The following is a 20,354-nucleotide window of genomic DNA, read 5'->3' as shown; positions in this document are numbered from 1 at the left end:
AAATATTATCTTTTAGAATATATAAGTATAGTCAACTGAAGCTTCCATCAGGCCCATGGGCCGAAAACGGGTGGGTGAGCCCAACGTATAAAACAAGGATTTAAAAAAAATAGCCAGATGTAGCTTAAATAATATTAGATTTGTTATCAGTAACCATATACCTAATATATTTTATTTTAAAAATATTTGTGTCATTTTTGGATGATATGAAAATAATGTATCAGTACTGTACTTTATATTAAATAGATCTTATAAAAATAGTGACATGAGTTATTAAGTATTTATTATAAACGACGATTATCAAATTTAAATATGATATATTGAAACTTTTCTTTCATTTTCAACAAGACGTGGTATATGAATTTTTATTTTAATTTAAAATTATATTTAGTTGGAAGGAAAATGAATGACATGAAAATCTCTTTAAAACTGTGAGATTCATTGCGATACATAATGGGTGAAAGCAGATAATATCTACTAGTTGTGGGCTCGAATGAGACCGTTACCGAATTAATTTTTATAATATTATAATTATTGCTTGTACTAGAGATGAACTCTCTCTTCTAACATAAATATATGAAAAGCATGTTATCCCAACAACTAGCTGTTGAAGATAAGGATGTAATAGAAACTTATAATCTATTTTGTTTTATATTATTCATTACACCTACCTACCAAATTTATCCTCCTCTATGTATTTCTTATTAAGGTTTTAGTGTGACTCAGAGTAATAGACTAACTAATTTAGTGGACAAAATGGTCTTTGTGCTTAGCATCGGGAAGAGGTGTTTTACATCAAAGGTGCTCAAACCTAACACTAGACCGAATCTAGAAGCAAACACGAGAAGGAGAGACTTGACAAAGTAATCAGTTGTAATCTCGGGATCATTTGTTCGCATTCGATGATTCGATATGTTGTTGAGCTTGAAGCAGGTTGAATAAAAATCGATTCTTGGAAATCATTACTTCTCTTATGTTGTTTGGGAAGGGCAAGTAGATGAGACCATAGAATCCGTCTCGACCATTGCTATGTTTTATATATATATATTAACTTTCAAATCATTAGCAACTTAATCGACAAAAAAAAAAATATAATAAATCTAAAAAAAGAAAAAACAGAATGATGCAAATAATTCAAACATGAAAATAGCATCCACCGCCCTATAATAATTTTCAATTTTGCAATATAGCCGACATGAACCAACTAGTAATTTAAATTGGAATTATTTTATTAAAAATTTAAAATACCATCAAAATTATTTATTTTTTTAAATAATTATATTAATTTATTAATTTGACAAGTAAACATCATTGAGACTTGAAAAATAAAAAAGAAAAAAGAAATAAAAGACTTTGATTTTGAAAGTCTCCGCATGGAATAAATGCATCACGCGTGATTTTAAAATTGAAATTGAAATTTATTATATTTTCCACCGTGGAATTTAATTTCTAATATATTCTTTTGGAAGAAAAAAAAACACGTATTACTTTTTATTTAAATTTTCTATATATAATTGAAAAAATTTAAAAATAGGACTAAATTAATTTCAATATGCATAAATACATATTTAAATATATTTAATGTTTGAATAAACATCACATGAAATATGTTATTGTGATCCACTGTCTTTTACGATAATCACATGAATTAAATGAAAGGTTAAAATATCATTTAATTATATAATTAAACCAAACATAATTTAATCATTTATTTATTTTTGTGGGTCAACTATGAATTATAAGGCATTCCAATCCAACGTAGAGAACCCACCAAATGAGTTTGACCACCTTTTTTCCCTCAATTTTATGCACTTTTTTTTTTAAATTTAAATATTTATATTATATATTTATTATCATTACTATTATTGCTTTATGAATACTTGCTTTTTATAATGTTGTGTGTTTGGCTCAATGAAGATCACAAGATATGAAATTTGTTTGTTATTTACCAAAAAAAAAAATGTTTATTAAATTAATATTCCAAAAGGAGAAAAGAAATTTAAATTAATAGATTAATTTCATCAAAGAATAGAGATGCCTTTCTTAAATAAAATAATTAGAAAATTACGAGAGAAAAAACATTTAGATCGCTTTTAGATCTCGTAAACATTTACCTCAAATATCAAATAATATATATTTTAATTAAATTAATAAATTAATCTAGATCTCGTATATATTTTTCAAAAAAAGGTTTGGACCACTAATTTGATTCTAAATGTTGATTTTAATTTAAGATTATAGTTTACGATTTGACTAATGTTTTAATGGATGATCTTAGGAATAAGTTGAATATGTATGAATTTGTACAATATATGTGTTACATAGAAAAGTCAGTTATGAGAGCTGGAATATATTTTTTTAATGACATGCTATCATTAAAAAACAATTGTGACAAGCATTCATTTAGTTTCATGATTGTGAGACGGGAAGATGGGTGGAGCTCGACTCTACTAACAGAGTGTCAATTCCTATTAGTTGAGGTAAAAAAAATTTGTAAGAGCTCAAACCCACCATTAGTAGATACTGTATATTTTGGTCCTTTATGTATTGTTGTCAGTTTTACGGTAGGGAGAAATTTCCACACCCTTAACTATATATTTACAATGGGTAGTCCATAAAAAAAAAAAAAAAAACATTTGAAGACTTTGGAAGTTTAATAAAAAGAATATAAAACCCACTTTTAAAATTTTGAAAATTCTAAAATCAAAATGGAAAACGAGTATAAAGACGTATTGGATAATGAAGAACCTAGTACTTTGTTCGATAATGATAAAGATATTTGTGACATTTTTCAATATTTTTGTTAAAAGATAAAGTTGAATTTCCATTTAAAATGGGGTGTTCGAGAAGGAAAGATATTAAGATAGCAACATCAAAACTCACAAGTGGTTGAACCATTAAATTGTGAGGCACCGTTTATCAACCATAAAATAAATATACCTACTTTACACATACATATTTTCTTCCTCCTCAAAAAAAATATTTCTTTTTTTTATCACGATAGGTCGGTGTCGAAAGATACAATTTGACACTACTTTATACTCGGTGTGATAATACCAAAATAAAAAGTTGGTGTAAACTAAAGCAATATATACCTATAAAATGTTTATAAGTTTTATTTTAAAAAGATGGAGAAAAAAACTTATATTTTTTAGTTTTCAAATTTTAATGTATGTTTTCAAAGCAAGGTATGGAGCAGAGACCTTACCTCGTCCCATGGTCTCATTTAAAGTCATTTTTACATCAACAAATACTATTTAGACGATATTAACATTATAACAAACAGTAATCAACCCCACGAGTACAACCAAGTCATTCTATGATCTTTTATCGATGCAACAATCGTAACAACTCTACGATGCCAATATAAACAATATGATCTTGTTAGATATAAGAACTCTACCAGATCCAACCGTTGGTTACTAATCTTACAATACTGGGTGGGAGAAAATTGATGGGAAAGGAAGAAGGATAACAAGTGAGGAAGTAAAGTAAAATTGGTGGATGTCTAATTTTGACCAAAGAAGAACAGAAAAAGAAAAAAGAGGGGGACTTGAAATTCCGTGTACTAAGATTCTCCACAAACCAGCTTCAGCCTTCAGCCTTCGGCCTTCAGCATCCGCACTCCAATTATTATCACAGGCGGTCGCACCGAGGCGCTTTGCTTTTTTTTACTCCTTACCCTTTTGCTTTTCTATATTTTCCTCCTCTTCCCTCTTTTCCCTCCTCTTCCAGTTAACATCATCGCACTGTATTCTTTGCCTCCGCATCTGGTAACTCCTCCGGAGAGAAGAGTCCAAAAAGAGGAAGAGCCCCAGTTGGGTTTGACCCGAGTTCTGGGGTCACCCAGGTTTGTAATTTTTCTCTTTTTCTTCTCGATCATTCAACACCCATTTCAGTTTTCTTGTGTAATTCCTCTTATCTTCTCTAATTTCGCTGATTTTGGGGTTACTGGTTTCTTCTAGGTACTGATTTCTTTAGGGTTCTGTTTTGTCGGAGAGTTGTGATAGCGTTTACTGTTGTTGTGATTCGGGTCTTTTGGGGTTGGTCAATTTTGTGGACTGATTGGATGTTCCTGTTTTGATTTTCTATTGATGGGTTTGTGGCCATGGATCTAATGGTTTTCTTTTTGTTGTTTTTTGAATTCTTGAAAACGATGAACAGAGTTGGAGTCTATGTAGAATCTAATTGGGATTGTTGAGGGTGTGCGACGGTTCAAACGATTGGTGTTTATCTATCGAGTTTTAGTCAGGATGCCATGAATTTGAAGCGAAGGGGTGGGGTAAAGGGAGTGAAGAACCGATGGATTTGATTTACTGTGAGGAGGAGATTGAAAGATTCTATGATACTCGTGAGGAGATCTCCTCTGTTTCTGATTGGGGATCTGATTGCTCTGAGAACTGTAGCACAAGTTTTGGGGATGATAGAGATGTTCCTGAAAGTTTCGGATATGGTGGATGGATAAGAAACTTGGAAAGTGTTTATGAACGCAGAAACAAATTCTTCCAATGGATGAGTTTGGATTTGGATTTGGATAATTCTGACAACAAAGATGAAGAGGAAGGGGTTTCATTTGGGAGGGGTTATCATGATCGAATACTGGAAGATTGTGGAACGGTGTTGCGACTTTCGGGTTCTGAAGGGGAGTTATCTTCAAGTTTTACCATGTCTTCCATGTCGGAAGGAGCTCCAGAATCATCAGGAAATGTTTCTGTGGAGGAAAGTTATGGTTATACTATCAGGAATTTGGACAATGGGACTGAGTTTATTGTGGATTGTTTCAGTCAAGATGGAATGTTGAACATGTTACGCGAAGTCGGTTCGAACCGATCGTTCAGTTTTGATGAATTCGAGAGAAACATTGGGCAGACTCCCTTGGTTCAGGAACTCTTCCGCAAAAATGTGGAAAAGGCTAGGCCTATAGTCAATGTCAGGAAAGAGGTAAAGAAGGGTTGGCTGAGAAAATTGGGTGCGGTGGCTTGTATAGTTGACAACAGGGAGGGTGCAGTGAAGCACGACAATCTCAATTCATCGTCTAAGGCTGGGATGCAACAAGTTCGTGTTCATCCATATAAAAAGCAAGCCAAGGACTTATCATCCCTTTTTGTGGGACAAGAATTTGAAGCACATAAAGGGCCAATTTCTACAATGAAGTTCAGTTTTGATGGAAGATACTTAGCTACTGCAGGCGAAGATCGTGTCGTGCGTGTATGGCAGGTCATTGAAGATGTGAAAATTGATAATTTCAACCTTCACAATGTTGATCCTTCCTCTATGTACTTCACAACAAATCATTTGTCCAAGCTAGACCCCTTGGATGTGAAAGAGACCGTAGGCAAGACGAAGTTGAAGAGATCATCAAGTACAGCCTGTGTAATTTTTCCACCAAATCTGTTTAGGATATTGGAGAAACCGTTGCACGAGTTCTCGGGACACAGCGGTGAGGTCTTGGATCTATCTTGGTCGAAGAAAGGGGTCAGTACAATAAACCACCATTTTATGCGTCTTTATTTGAATTCATTTCTTCAGTATCTATGTTTATGATTGCCATGAATCTTGATGTCTCTAATCATACCAGTAATTTGTATATTGATGCTGAAGTTTTGCGATGATCACTTACTACTATTATTTCTTTTAATGTTCTACGCAGCTTCTGCTGTCGTCTTCTGTCGATAAAACCGTACGTCTTTGGCAGCTGGGATGCGACACGTGCATAAGAGTTTACTGTCATAATAACTACGGTATACTTCTTCAGACATACATATATTAGTGTTTGTTGTATGCTTGATTTCACATTAATATTGATGGATGGGATCTTTTTCTGTTCTCGTTATCTATGTTTTGATTTATTTGCCATTTTTTGCAGTAACCTGTGTAAGTTTCAACCCTCTAGATGAAAATCATTTCATAAGCGGCTCGATAGATGGTAAAGTTCGGATCTGGGAAGTTCTTGCTTGTCAAGTCGTTGATTATATCGATACTCGTGAGATAGTGAGTGCTGTCTGTTACAGACCGGATGGAAAGGTTTGATATAGTTTTGTGATCTTTGTATTCTTTTGTCTGCCTGCCTCTCCCTTCCAATCCCCATCGCCATCCCCGATTTCTGTAATATTCCTTACCTGCTTACTTGACCTGTGTGTAGGGAGGAATCGTCGGGTCCATGAATGGAAACTGTCGTTTCTATAATATTATAGGTACGCACGTGAGACATTACGTTAATCCAATTCTTTTTCTTTTCTTTATGTCGTGTTTTTATCCTGTTGTTAAATGTAATCTATTTGATAAGCATATGATTGAGTTCTGTTGTAGTACTGCTGTAGTAAACAAAGCAATTAGATAAAAAAAAAAAATTTGCGGTTCACAAGAAATTCATTACGTTTTTATGGGTTCAGATAATCGGTTGGAGCTCGATACTCAAATATGCTTAAATGGCAAAAAGAAGTCGCCTGGGAAGAGAATAATTGGTTTTGAGGTTTTTTTCGGCATCCCAAAGTCTTCCAAACATGTTGATTTGACTCGTGTTTGTTTTAACACTTTGTTTTTACAGTTTTCTCCTAGTGACCCGAGTAAACTAATGGTCTGCTCTGTTGATTCGCCGGTTCATATAATTTCTGGGGGTGATATCATTTGCAAGTTCAAGGGTATGTCGATGCTTCCTCTTTCAGGTTAATGTCAAAGAAGAAAGATACAGAATTATTAACCTTCTTTTCTGTCTCTCTTCTTAGGTCCTCGAAATGGTGGAAACAAGATGTCTGCTTCGTTTACCTCTGATGGAAAGCATATTGTTTCAGCCAGTGAAGAAAACATCTATGTTTGGAACTACAATTGTAAGGACAAAGCGTCTCGGAAAAAGAAAATTTGGTCGTCTGAAAGTTTCTTTTCTCATAATGCGTCGATAGCTATACCTTGGTCTGGTGTGAAAATCACACCCGAACCCCCCGTGTCCCCAACACGAGTTTGCGTTACAGCAGAAAGTATCCCTGAAATGGAGCCCAAGTATCCAAATGACGATGGTGATAGCGAACACAAGGTTCCATCATCGTCACCGGATTGCTTCTCTCTAAGTCGCAATCTTTTTCCCGAGTTGCTCAAAGGAACTGCAACTTGGCCAGCGGAGAAACTCCATGATTCCAGCTCAATGACACCTTCACCTTCCATGTGCAAGACTGAGTTCAAGTTTTTGAAGAATGCCTGCCAAAGCATGCTTAGCTCTCCACACATGTGGGGTCTTGTGATCGTTACCGCTGGATGGGATGGACGAATCCGAACATTTCTCAACTATGGTTTACCCGTTCGGTTATGAATCACTCGGTATCTTCGCTTGCATTTGCTAGGTTTGTGAGAATATCCTTAGAACAGCATATTAAGTCTACAGCAACCTGCCAAGTTAAGGGGGTTCATGAATTATGAACCGCCCTCGATGTAATGTTCGAATCACACTGACCCGTGTTGTTTCTATGATTTAGTCAACATCCTTTGCAAGTCGTCGAGATGTCGGAATCCATCTGGAAGGGATGTCGTTATAATACAGGTTTAATTATGATATACACGATTCTTTTATTTTTGAGACTGGGAGCCTGCTTTCAGGAAATAGAAAGAAGAAAACAAAAACAAAAAGAAAGAAAACAGTAGAGGAAATGGGTATGTGTAATAATTATTACATTACATTATGTGTATAATAGAGGCATCTATCTGGTGGGTCTTTGCTTGTGCTGCCCCCCTAGATATGGATAACTGTGTTCTTGTGTTTCCATTCAATGAAGGAAATGTCCTTTCATGTTTGAGCTGAATCTTTTATCTTGATCTGTTGTGGCATTGAATTCCTTTCATTATGACATTGGTCTGCTTCTTTTTCAACTGCCATGTACATTCAATTCCATAAACTTGTATAAAAGGAACGAAATGAAGGAAAGAATCAACAAGCTTTTTAAGTTCCTAACACTTAGAATCCATGGAATGAATTTGTCTGGATCCATGAAAAGATCTCTTCTGTCAGTATAGGAAAAATCCAAAGAGCTTGACTTTAAGATAGTTCGGGCAAGCAACTCCTCTTTTCGAAGAAGAGTGCCACTCCCTTGACCCTACTTATTCAAGCCTTTAGGTGAACTTGCGTAATCGTAATAAGCAAGCACAATTCAACTCTTTTCCGAGTAGCTGGATCGCCCTAACAAGGTTGCTCCGACCTTTCAAATCAAAGTGGGAGAGATTCATAAACAAGTCGAAGAAAGTGGGGATGTTTTTGGTGGGTGTGAGGTTTCTTTAAAGGGTCGTGGAATTGTTCTGAAAATGGTGAGATGATGGATGAGGTTTAAGATGATTCTTCATTGATAACTTGGTAATTTGATTGTATTTCATCTCTCTTTCTCTCTCTACTGTAAATTTCATTTTAAAAGTGACTGAACCTTTTATTATATGTACCACTGCAGATTCTGCTTCCATTGATGACATATGTGCATAGTTCATAAAGTTTTTTTAAGAAAAAAAAAATGAAATGGTTAATTATTTACTGAAATTGTTGTTAAAATGAGCATGAAAAGTAAGATTTTAACTTCTGAAGTTGAATCAACAAGTTCTTGATTTTATATTGTCTGAACATATTCCACTAATTAAAATTAATGAAACAATTATATATAAAAATAAATGTGTAAAATAAATACAAAACTTGAAGTAAAAATTTATGTCAATTAGACATGCTATTAAACATATAAAAGAAAGATCAAGAATGAAATTGACAATGTTTTACTCTAAGATTTGAATATCAACATATTAAAGAATCATAAACATTAATGCCAAAAACAAGATTTGACTCTCCAAATCAACGTTCCAATAACAAGTGAATGTCTACATCTATAGGCTTCTATACACATTTTCCAGTAGTTAAATAACTCGTGTATGGATGCCATGCCAGACATGAAGACAATTCAAAAAGGCCATAAATCACCCCAAACTGACCTTCGAGCTTGATGATGTAAAGTAGGATTCTTACTCTGTGTGACAATAACTCGCTCAAACGAGCCCTCTGAGGCATCCCGCGTTGTCGATCGACAAATATCCATCGATACATGCCTGCCCCTTCGAATTGGTGGAAATACAATCCTGCCCCAACCACCACCGAGATCAGCAAGTGCCGATTCTCCTTGTTCTTCCTCTCCCTCTTCTTCTCCATCATCAAGAATTTCAGTTTCAATGACATCAGAATCATATGTAACTGGATCCACTTCTTGGTATGGAACAATTTGTGTGTTCAACTTTATTAGGTCCTCTGCCATGGTCACAAGTAAGAGGGGATAAAGATTAATAGAACAACTCTAGTGAAACTGTAGCGAATGCTAATAGAGGTCTGTTTGAAGATTTTAGTTGTCATTTCTAATTACTGTCTGGTTTAAAGAGATATGAAGGATATATTAAATTATATTTATTTAATTCTCACCATAGTCAATCTCTAGGTCTTCTGGATTTCTTTTGGCATGCTGTTCCTTTAGCGTCTCAAACTTCATGCCGTCTAGAGGCCATGGTTCCCTGAAAAATCAAAGTGAGGTTTAGAAAAGCGAAGCAAAAACGTGTTTGAGAATTGAGAGTCCACATACAAATATCAAGATGAGGACACCAGGTTGGAGAAATTATAAATGTAACACAAACTGCTAACAATCAGTATAATATCATTTGAATAATCCTATTGTCTTTAAGAGAACGGAACCTAAAAACTTCCGAGATTTTGAGAACAAAATTAAAATGAACTCACCGAGGACGTTGTCCACGCCTGAATACAACGTAAGAAAACTTCTCGTCCTCAAAACCTCTCAAGGATTCACCCTTGGCGCGCTACATGTAAAAAGAGTAAAAGATAGTAAGCAATGGATCCTTATATTATACTATATACTAGGGAAGCTAACAGATTCATCATAAGAACATTCAAAATCTAGAATGAAAAGATGAGAAAATCCCCGAAACCACTTGTGCTTTTGTTTTAATAGGGACCACAATTGTATATCGAAGGCATAACAAAGAAAATAATAAATTTTACAATATGCTCTTTTTCAACTTTCTCAAGAAAATTTAGGCCAGGCACTTCAAGTTATGATGTGGTCACATTCAACAATAAGAGATGAGTACAGGATCGAAAAGCAAGAGGTAATATTGTCAGTCACAAAGAAAATAGAGAAATTGAACACATTAACATTGCAACTCCTCTTGTTCAAAAAATGATCAAATGTCAATATTAGGCATGTATACAAACTAGCAATAAAAAGAAACTATAAAAAGGAAAACTAAATAATTGGTAACTGCAGTATAATAGTCCGGATATAAGGTATCGGCCTTCTAATTTCCCATCAATTTTAAGCTAACATGCCTCTCACGATATGAGTGTTAAGGGGATAGGAAACCGAATGCTAAGAAAAGGAACCTTGTAAGCTCTTTGCATTGATGTCCTCTCCAATCGCTGAACAAAATGGCAATACTTTCCCGTATTCACTAATGGACATATTCCATCATGAGGACACTGATTAAAAAGATAGATAAGAATCACAGATATTAGGCTGATTATTATCAGGAAAAAGATTTCTACATTAATCAAAAGGCTAAAGTTATCGAGTATATCAAAATTATAAAAATAAAAGAACAGAGAAAGAACCTATTATACTCACAGGAGCAACTACATATGCACCGCACTTTTGAGTAATCAAGTCCTTAGAAGCTATATTTTTGTTGTTTTCATGTTTACGCCATTTCTATATATCAGCAGAAAACACAATCGTCAAGAAGAAAATATGCTGCACTGTCAAATAGATGCAACAAAAATATCAACTTACTCTTTTTTCCATCCACAATATGTGAGATCGCATTTGAGATATGATATTTGATCCATGTGGTGTTCCAGGTTCAACTAACACCTACATCACATTCATATTTCTTAAATTGCATGAAGAAAAAATTACACTTTCGAAAGCACAAAGACCAAAAATAACAAGGGAGAAAAAGGCTTGCAAGAAATAAAGTTTGGAAAAAGAAGTTCACGCCCATTTTTCAGGGTTGTGTTATGGTACGGCAAGAAAATGTTCACCAGAATTTATTTTTCTTATTTCTAGATTAATTACGTATTCATTATAAGAGGACCACAACAAGTATCAGAAAAAAGTTGTTACACAAAATCCCAGAGCTAAATTTTTACCAGAGCATCTTTCGTAAGATTCCAAAGCTGGCGTACTATGGTTACCCTGTCCTTCAGTGACGGTATTTCTCCGAGTACATAAGACTTCATACAACAGCATATAAGATGAAACATCAATTAGTACTCTGATCTAATAGCTAAATTACCACAATTTTTTCATACCTGCAGTGGTTTCAAAGTTATATACAAAATAAATGGGAAAAGAAGAAAAGACAGAAGCCAGGAGCGACGAGTTCTTGCAACAAAAAAAAAAAAAAAGTTCCAAAATATGCTAGTGAAGAATTTTAAAAGTGTTACTTACTGCAATGACAAGGTCATGTTCTCTCTCTGACTTACTAATATCTTTGTTAAGCGCCTGAATGCTGTCATAACCATGAATAAGCGGCAAGTTCTTTAGGCCTAAAACAAATGAAAAAGTGTAAATTTTGTTGTTTCAATAAGTGCTGAAAACAAGTCTACCACAATAAGGAATGTACATGCATTATTTCATTCGTCATGGCAAACTAATACTTCAAAATTGCAGGTTCAAATACAGAAGTTAATCTAGTTTTCAGATATAGTTTTAATAACCCTACCCTGAATAAGTTTTCTGGTTATAATTTGTCTAATAGCAATAAAAATTGGTTCTTTATTTATTTTTATGGAAGGAATGAATAAAACAAAACTTTGTTATTCACAATTATCAGTTCAAAATTACAAATTGCAGCAATAAAATGTAAATTCCTCAATACCTTGTATCAAACTCCGTCCAGCACGTTGCATTGATTGTGATGGTTCTACTATATTAACTTTCTCTACAGAGTGTGGCCAGACTTCTCGCAGAGCCCTAGAAATTTGAATCAAATCACAATGTAATTAGCTAATATAAGTTTATGACAGTCCATGCATTCTATTTAAGATAAATGAATAAAGACACTTGTTACCAGAAAGCTGAACCAGTGCCAGCACCAAAATCCAATACACTAGATGGAGAGAAATCAGGTAGTCTTCTACGAACCTAAGTGCATACATGTAAAAGAAAAATGATTAGAAAATCATTCCCAATTATAGAAACCGAACCTGATAGAAGTAAACCCTGAATCAATTTGAAAAGGTCTGTGAAAAAAAAAGTAAGCTTCGCGACATTATCACACATGTTTCACTGATAAAATGATTATGTGCTAAATCCGTTATGTATTGCCTAATTACAACGTGCAAGTTAATTCTTTCGCCTCAGCATTTCACCATACACTATCCATTGAGATGTCTTGTTTCTTGCAGTTCCAGTTCATTTCTCGATTTTTTGAAGATGACAGAGAGCTAATTCAATCGGTTATTAATATACAGATACCTATTTTACCTCGTTAAGAACTCTATAGCACGCAGAGAAAACAGCAGGCATTCGGGAGGCGACATAAGCAATCGTCTCATCATCTCTGTACTGAAACCCAATATCACCATAGCAGCTCTTAATCTTCCAACGCTTGGACTGCTCTACCGATTTCAAAGGATCTTCAACAAGCTCCTTCGAAGTGGTTGCTGCCAGCTGCAGATTAACATCCTTGATGCCACTGAAAGATTCAGACAACCTCAACACCTTCCTCTTCAGGTGCGGCACTTCTTGCTCTGGAATGTAGAGAAAACGCCATAAAATCAGGCACACAGAGTAACACAAAGAAAGAAACATACTCACACGGAGCTCCAAAGAAGAAATGAATACGGGAAGTGTAACCTCGAAGGTACTTCTTGATGGCACGGCGAAGGCGGACTGGGACAACGAGGCAACGCTGTGATTGTTTGGCCGCAGAGCGGAGGATCTCCGGCGTGATGACTTTTTGGGATGTTTCTTGCAGTAGAGACGCCATTGTCGAGCCCAATTGAGAGACTACACAGACGGTCTGGGCAACCACGAAGATTTCCCAAATTTGTGGGTTTTAGTTTTAGGGCTTTGGAGTCCATCAACAGCGGTTTTTTTTTTCTTTTTTCTTTTTTCTTCTTTTTCTGAATAAACCGGTCAAAAAAATATTTAACCAAAAATAATTAATTTGTTAAATTTTCTCTCTTAAATTTTCAAATTTAGGTTTAGAACTAAAAAAATAAAATAAAAATAAATAAATAAAAACAAAATTATTACTTTTTAATTTTAAAATATATTATTATTTGATCTCCACAGCCTTTTCTCTTTCTTTAATATCAAATCTTTAATAAAAATCTTCCAAATATAGATGTGAAAAATTTTAATATACCATATACTATTCTATTTTCAGTGTTAAAATTCTTATATTTATATTTAAAAATTCTTATATTCTTATATAAAATCTTTAATGGATATTTTTTTTTTTTTTTTTAATAAAAATTGAAGGATATTAATTTTTGAAAATTTAAAGATATATGTAATTTTTTTGAAAATTGAAAGATTCTTTTCAACTAAAATACGAATTTAAGTGATATTTTTGTAAAATATTTGATTTTTACATTTGAATAAATTCTATCAATAGAAATTAAAAATTTTATTCCTATTATTTGATTTTCATTCCCTTATAAATCTCTTTCTTTTTTTTAAGAGAAAGAACAAGAAGAAAGAATCGTCAAAGGAAACGCGTAGTTGAGGACAACCTCGCGTGTTGACAAAACGTTGATTATAAACGACGCCGAATTGCACTTGCATCGCATTGGCTCCCTCATCGCCATTTGCTTCAAATCGCCGTCACTTTCACCAAGATCTTCATCAACCATCTACGCAGTGCAAAGAACACAGCACCACCACCAACAAACCGACCCCTCATCGAGCGTTATGGGTGTAGCTCAGGCCCTCAAGAGGATCCCTCGCATCAAGTTCCCTAAGCGACATCCAAACCCCTCTGGTCCGCCTCCATTCTACCCTTTTCTTCTCGCTACTTTTATGTACTTCGATCAATGATGATCTTCCTAAACCGAGAAAATCCTTTATACCCATATGAAAATCGTCGCGTGTTTTTTGTTTTTCTTTTCTAGCTGGTGTTTGTATTCGATCGTTTTCCTTCTGTTCTGTTCGTTGATTATTGACTTGTTCTTTGACTTCACCTGTATTTATTGCTGTGGTTTCTGCCTTCGTTTGATTTCTGTTTGACTGCTTGGAGCTGGGTTTTTTCTGTTTAGCATGATCAGATCTTTGTTCTTATGGTTTGGATTTTATTTGCCTGTTTTAGCTTGTTGATGGAGAACCTGGTGCACTCATGTGGACTAAATGTGTTTGTTATTAATTGGTTTTCTACATTTGAGTAGCAATTTGTCAACCTAGATTTTGAAATGTAATGAAACAGATTAGCTAACCAAGCTTCAGGGTCAGAGTTTAGAATGAAACCTAATTCAAAGATATCTATATGGGAGGGGAATTGATTTTTATGCCTTTTCTGCTTCTATTAAGACCTGAGTATCTAAGCAATAATTTGAGAAACCCTTCTATATGTTTCTATGTCAATTTCATATGTCTTTTCCATTTCAAAGTTGACTCAAAACCGACTTGACAAGCACTCCTAATATTGCTACCTCTTTGAAAAGAGAGGAAAAAAAAAGGGTTAGGCAATGTATGGAAGTTGTGTATTTGTAGCTTACTTGTTTTAATAGACATGGATGATCATTAACGAGTTGAAGTACCGTATGATAGACATTGATGATCGTTAACTCACTTTCCCCTCTTTTGACGCTTGGACGGTCAGTGTCTTTGTAGTTATTTGAATGCTTGGGTTTTAATAGACGTGGATAATCATTAACGAGTTGAAATATCGTATAATATCGATCGTTGAATGCTGTCTTGGTGTCGTGTTTTCTAAAGTTATATGTCAAGTAATTTTATTGTAGTAAATACTGAAGAATGTTTACAGGTTCTACTTCTCAGACTCCAACAAGCATTGGGGTGGATGATCAAGTGTTATTCTTATCTTTAAATGAAAAGGCATCCAAAACTATTGGAGGAAAAGCTTCCCTTCAGCCTAAAAGGACTCCAATGTCCAATGAGGAGATTGAAGCTATTTTGGTAACGTATTCCTATTTGGTTATTGCCTTGTTTTTTCTTCTAAGCAATGTGCTTCAAGCATTCAATTTGGACCTTTCTTGTTGCAAGAAATGAATCAAATCGACATGAGATACAAACCTTAAACCTTAAAAGAAATCCCAGCTGTTTGGTCGGAAAGCATGAGTCGTTGGTTTGTGTTTTAGAAAGTCGTCTTCGGTTCATTATAGTTTGTTCGTTAATGGAACGTGGAGTTGATACTTTTTCATTGAGTATTACTTGGATGTAGTGATGTTAACTTCTAACATGTCAACCAATTTGGACTTCAAGATTTAATATTATACGAATTACCGATGTAGCAAGGTTGGACAATTGGCTCGTGAGAATAGTTAAACACCCCCAGATACTTTAAATTTAAAACATTCTAACATATGTAAGTACATTTAGCAACAAGCCTGTTCAAAATTTGAGTCCTAGAATGAATGAGGCTTCTTCTATGAATCATTTACTCCATGTTTTGCTTTTTACTCACAAATTCCTCGACTTATTTGCAGCTGGGTGGATGCATCTGATGAGCTTTGAGAGTGGAATATAGTATGGTTGTGGACATTCTTTTCTTATATTTAAAGTTTTAGCTTCCAGCATTGAACTTTCTATCAGTATCATCATATCATAATATTATGAAATTTCTATTTGCAAAAGAAATACTTGATTTAAATGTTCTTTATAAGAGGAAAGGAAATGCAGTTTGGACACCCATTTTGCTTTATTTATTCCTGTGGTGTTTACCAAACAGGTGTTGGGATATTATTATCGGTACAGAGAAGGGCTTTTTCTTTTTTTAATAATGTGGAATGGAATTTGGAATAATATAATAAATTTCTTTTCGATCTAGAATAATATTAAATTCTTGAATTTTGTAATTTAATTGTATTGATAAAATTAAGAGTGAGTAATTATGTGATGCTATGAAATAGTGGAAAAGGAAACATTAATTTTATTAATTATCATTATTATAATCTTTTTTTAAAAAAAAAATCATGTTAGATTGTATTTATGAACCTTAATTATCATTAGAAAATTACATATTCTGAGCAAAATTATTTGCATAATCAATTTACTCGATGTAAATGATGATAGATGCTTATAAAATAATCGAACAAATTTGTCATTTAAATTATTTTTGAAAAATATGTATGATATAATAATATTTTTATTAAATTTTTTTCAAAAGTATTTATATTAAAAATATTCCAAACCGACCTTTTAAGTTACTTTATTAAAATAAATAAATAACTTAACCAAAGAATATAAGGATTTCTTTTTGGGGGAAAAAGTATACTATAAATTCGAAAATAGTGATTTAATTAAACAGATAAAAGAAAAAAAGAGAATTGTATTAATACGTTACGCAACCTGTCATCCATTAATGCATCTTTTAAGAATCGTCCAAAAAGAACCTCAAGGCATTGAATTAGCAAAAATTAAATCTCATTAAAAAACGGTTAAACAGTGTTTAGGAAATATTTTTAATTAAATCTCAAGCATTATTAATAATCTATTAACACGTGTTAAAGTTTTTATTTTTTATTTTTATTTTACTGAAAGCCATTTGATCATACAATAGTAAGTGGAGGGTAAAAAGGTCTTTTAAATGAGGATGGTCATGATACAAATAAAACAAGGAAGCACGACTACTGTACCCAACACGAGAATCTCTTGTTTTCAGCGGTCAAACGAAACCACCTTCCGTGACCTACGGCTCCTCTTCCCCCAAACACGTGCCAACAAGTTTCAACTTTTCATCTTGGCCATTGAAACTTTTAAATCAATGGTGAGTGAATTTTAGAAAAATCATTATATTTAGCCTAATAATTAATAAATTGAATTGTTTAGTTTGTGTCTTTTGTAAGAATTTCAAACATGGAAGAATAAAGGCTGAGCAAGTATTTGAGATCAGATATTGATAATTTCGTGGAAGATAAACTTAGGATTAAAATAAATGTTTGCATTCCAGCTCCAAAAAGGACCTAAAAAGCAAGTGTTAAAAACACTGCCAGGGGAGAGGGTATTGGGTTTATTCATATCACTGATACGGAGAGAGATGCAAATCTCAGGAGGCAATGGCAAAAAAGCATATGGAAATTGGAAAATACCAAGCAAATTGGGGTTCTTATTTGTTGTTGGGGGCTGAAGCTTCATAGCCATAAGGATTTTTGCTGGCCCAGTTCCATTGATCCCTGCACATTTCTTCAATTCCGTACTTGGCCCTGCACAACAACGAACATAACACATCTCTTAAAGAGTCTTTATAAACAGAGTGATTCAAACTCCAGCCTTCCTAACAATCTTACTTCCAGTTCAACTCCTTCTCCGCTTTCTCTGTTTCCGCATACACAATTTCAGCATCCCCTGGTCGTCGATCCGCCATCACAAGAGGAATTTTCTGCAAAAGGAATTACATTTCATTATATGTCTTGCAAATCATCTCATAAGCTTAAATGTTTAGTTTTATTGGACGAATTATTAACACTTCCTTTCATGTGTGGTGAGACTCGCAATGTCCAAATATGAGGTACTAATTCCAACTAGGGAAGGAAATTTCACCGGACAGTTCTCTGATGCAGCCATTTTATGTACTGATAAACTATGAGAAATCAATCTGACATCTCTGTGATGCATTTACAGCATTGTCTGTTAGGAGTCATGACTCTCCACTATGGTATGATATTGTCCACTTTGAGCATAAGCTCTTATGGTTTTTTTTTTTTTTTTTTTTTGTTTCCCTAAAAGGCCTTGGAGACGGTGTTTCTTATAAACCCATGATCCTCCTCTTAGTTAGCTAAGGTGGGACTACTTTTTTCAATAATCCTCTAATATTGTCTAGTCATTGAGAGTGAAAGGAGGAGTAGCAGCAGCCTATTGTTATAATGAATGAGCATACCATATGAAGGAAAATCTTTTACCTGTCCAGATGCACTTTCAAATGCTGAAACCATCTCCAAAACTGAAGTACCCTTTCCAGTTCCTAAATTGTAAACCTCGCAGCCTGTGGATAATATAAGCACAGCGTTATCCTTCCCCCAGTTAAAAGTATTAACAAAACAGTGCTTAATTCTGTATGCAAATCGATACTATTACCATCTGGTTCAGAAAATCAACCAAGGTAAATTCTAGAAAGATGTCAATGGGATGATGTGACTACACTCAAACATGGCTAGGGAAAGAATCTTGAATAAATCTTCATTAATAAGAAACTAATTGGATGGTGCCTAACATAATCCATTTGTAGAACATACCTATGCTGGGATCATCCACTTTGCGCAATGCGGCAATGTGCCCATCAGCTAAATCAACAACATGAATGTAGTCACGAACCTGCACAAGGGACAGACAATAGACACCAACCTCTAATTATCAAACGAGAAATTTGAGGGATATGAGTAGTAGAAAACTTTATGTCATCCCCGAATAATAATTCAGAAGATGGATTTTTTTGGAAGGGGGTTTACACATACCCCTGTTCCATCCTTGGTAGAGTAGTCGGTTCCAAAAACTGTCAAGGCTGGCCGTCTGCCAACAGCAACTTGTTGCACAAAGGGCATCAAGTTGTTGGGAATTCCACGGGGGTCTTCACCAATTTCTCCACTGGGATGAGCACCTACTGGGTTGAAGTATCTAAGCAATATGATTTTCCATTCTGAATCTGATCGGTAAATATCTCGGCAAATTTCTTCGATGAACAGCTGGAAGTAAAAGAACATATTGTGTCATTTCAATAAGATCTGCTCATGGAAGAAACAGCTAAATGAGCGTAGGTTTCTTGTTTGTTTATGATCTTCACTCAACCAAGAAACAACTATTTACTAAGTACCCTTTTTCATTAGTGTTCGAGCCAGCTCGACTATTCTCACGAGAAAATCATCTGACTTACTCTATTCGATTGTCAAAGTAACTCCTAGGATATTAAACCTTCCATGGCAGACATGAGTAAGTTTTCTATATTAAAAATCTAAGAGCAGTTTCTAAAGAGCATCTAAGGTTCCATAGTTGATTCAATGTAGTATGCACCTTAGTTCGTCCATAAGGGTTTGTTGCAGACAAAGGGAACTCTTCAGTGCAAGGGACTTCCTTTGGCCACCCATATACAGTAGCTGATGATGAAAACACGAGCTGACAAGAGACCAAATTTTTAAAGATTTGTCAGTTACACCAAAATTGGGAAACACTCAAGAGAAGATATCACGATAAACTTGTTATTCCTTGTCAATAATTAAGTTCTTTAAAATGGAATTTAATAACATGTCAGAGAATAACCTTTTTGCATCCATAGGCAGCCATGACTTCCAACAGGACAATTGTCCCAATTAAGTTGTTATCATAGTAAAGCAGTGGCTTTTGGACACTCTCGCCAACTGCTTTAAGTCCAGCGAAGTGTATGACAGCATCGAATCTGCAAAAGCAGTTTGAATTTCCAAAAGTTATAGAATGCAAAAAGAAAGAAAGAATAACAAAAGGCAAGTTTTTCTTTTGGAAGCATAAAGCTTCATATTCAAACATTGAGAGAGAGAGAGAGAGAGAGGGGAACGAGGTTATGAAACTATTTCATTTTATCAAAAACCCAGAAATTTCTTGATCCCTCAGTACACAATGAAATCACATAGCTAAATTCAGAAAAATTGAAACAGATATTACAAAATTATTGTTGTTTATTTGCATAATCTAATGAATATGATAAAAACAACTTCATACAAAATATAATGAAATATTACGAAAAATCAATTAAACAGACATATTTTCCGAATACCAAATATCATCATTTCATAAAATGCCTTCAATTTTCATGAATGAAGTTCGAAACTTGAAAGGACCAACCAACAATGTTCTTCATGAAGAGAGCTGGAGGGGCCTTTTCGTCAATGTCATTCATTAAAAATAACAAATTAAAGCTCTAACTAAAAAAAATTATTTTAGCTCCTCCTCATATTAATATACGTCCGACAAAAAATTAAGAAAAACATGTTCAATAATAAAAAGAATTAAAAAAAATAATAATTTACCTTTTTAAATTATATTTATGTCAGCTATGCTCATACTATAAAATAATTTTTAGGAATTAAAGTAATGAAGGAAAACAAATTTTAGTCGCCATTTTCAAATACAATATTTTAAAAACCCCTCCCTTAAAGAAAAAAAAAAAAAAAAAAAAAAAAA

At 34.1% G+C, this 20,354-nt stretch overlaps 4 protein-coding genes and 1 long non-coding RNA gene across 7 annotated transcripts in view; 3 read left to right on the top strand and 2 right to left on the bottom strand.

Annotated features, from left to right (window-relative positions):
- The first annotated feature begins 3,546 nt into the window (after positions 1–3,546).
- LOC111459356 (WD repeat-containing protein 44-like) lies at positions 3,547–7,790 on the top strand. Of its 2 annotated transcripts, XM_023102224.1 has the most exons (9): positions 3,547–3,850; positions 3,966–4,043; positions 4,165–5,475; positions 5,651–5,741; positions 5,867–6,024; positions 6,143–6,194; positions 6,393–6,472; positions 6,548–6,641; positions 6,726–7,790. In XM_023102224.1, the coding sequence occupies exons 3-9, from the start codon at positions 4,303–4,305 to the stop codon at positions 7,301–7,303; spliced, it is 2,226 nt and encodes a 741-aa protein (XP_022957992.1). In that variant the 5' UTR covers positions 3,547–3,850; positions 3,966–4,043; positions 4,165–4,302; the 3' UTR covers positions 7,304–7,790. The 2 variants fall into 2 exon arrangements, with proteins under 2 accessions (XP_022957992.1, XP_022957991.1); XM_023102223.1 differs by lacking the exon at positions 3,966–4,043.
- A 948-nt stretch (positions 7,791–8,738) lies between these two features.
- LOC111459357 (methyltransferase-like protein 17, mitochondrial) lies at positions 8,739–13,089 on the bottom strand. 2 transcript variants are annotated; one of them, XM_023102225.1, is made up of 12 exons: positions 12,882–13,089; positions 12,510–12,775; positions 12,094–12,167; positions 11,902–11,996; positions 11,472–11,569; positions 11,171–11,254; positions 10,812–10,892; positions 10,647–10,730; positions 10,406–10,501; positions 9,743–9,822; positions 9,431–9,519; positions 8,739–9,262 (listed from the first exon to the last, which is right to left on the bottom strand). In XM_023102225.1, exons 1-12 carry the CDS (start codon positions 13,012–13,014, stop codon positions 8,922–8,924), a joined length of 1,521 nt encoding a protein of 506 aa, XP_022957993.1. In that variant the 5' UTR covers positions 13,015–13,089; the 3' UTR covers positions 8,739–8,921. The 2 variants fall into 2 exon arrangements, with proteins under 2 accessions (XP_022957993.1, XP_022957994.1); XM_023102226.1 differs by lacking the exons at positions 10,647–10,730; positions 10,812–10,892.
- A 684-nt stretch (positions 13,090–13,773) lies between these two features.
- Positions 13,774–15,909, top strand: LOC111459363. Its single transcript, XM_023102234.1, has 3 exons — positions 13,774–14,013; positions 15,013–15,164; positions 15,695–15,909. Exons 1-3 carry the CDS (start codon positions 13,944–13,946, stop codon positions 15,710–15,712), a joined length of 240 nt encoding a protein of 79 aa, XP_022958002.1. The 5' UTR covers positions 13,774–13,943; the 3' UTR covers positions 15,713–15,909.
- Positions 14,020–14,693, top strand: LOC111459365. The gene is made up of 2 exons (XR_002713281.1): positions 14,020–14,311; positions 14,452–14,693. It is a non-coding gene; the product is annotated as an uncharacterized LOC111459365 (long non-coding RNA).
- A 1,192-nt stretch (positions 15,910–17,101) lies between the features above and the next one.
- LOC111459361 (UDP-glucose 4-epimerase GEPI48-like) overlaps positions 17,102–20,354 on the bottom strand; it is a 4,803-nt gene continuing 1,550 nt past the window's right edge. Inside the window, exons 3-9 of the mRNA XM_023102233.1 lie at positions 19,458–19,593; positions 19,212–19,313; positions 18,659–18,886; positions 18,440–18,518; positions 18,107–18,189; positions 17,495–17,586; positions 17,102–17,410 (exon numbers count right to left, since the gene is read on the bottom strand). Coding sequence (XP_022958001.1) covers positions 17,314–17,410; positions 17,495–17,586; positions 18,107–18,189; positions 18,440–18,518; positions 18,659–18,886; positions 19,212–19,313; positions 19,458–19,593 — 817 coding nt within the window. The 3' untranslated portion in view covers positions 17,102–17,313. The remainder of the gene's footprint in view (positions 17,411–17,494; positions 17,587–18,106; positions 18,190–18,439; positions 18,519–18,658; positions 18,887–19,211; positions 19,314–19,457; positions 19,594–20,354) is intronic.

This window comes from Cucurbita moschata, unplaced genomic scaffold, assembly GCF_002738365.1.
Source record: "Cucurbita moschata cultivar Rifu unplaced genomic scaffold, Cmos_1.0 Cmo_Scf00022, whole genome shotgun sequence".
In the NCBI taxonomy this organism is placed as follows: domain Eukaryota; kingdom Viridiplantae; phylum Streptophyta; class Magnoliopsida; order Cucurbitales; family Cucurbitaceae; genus Cucurbita; species Cucurbita moschata.
Note: the sequence above shows the minus strand (reverse complement) of the source record. Positions and strands in the feature narration are given on the sequence as shown.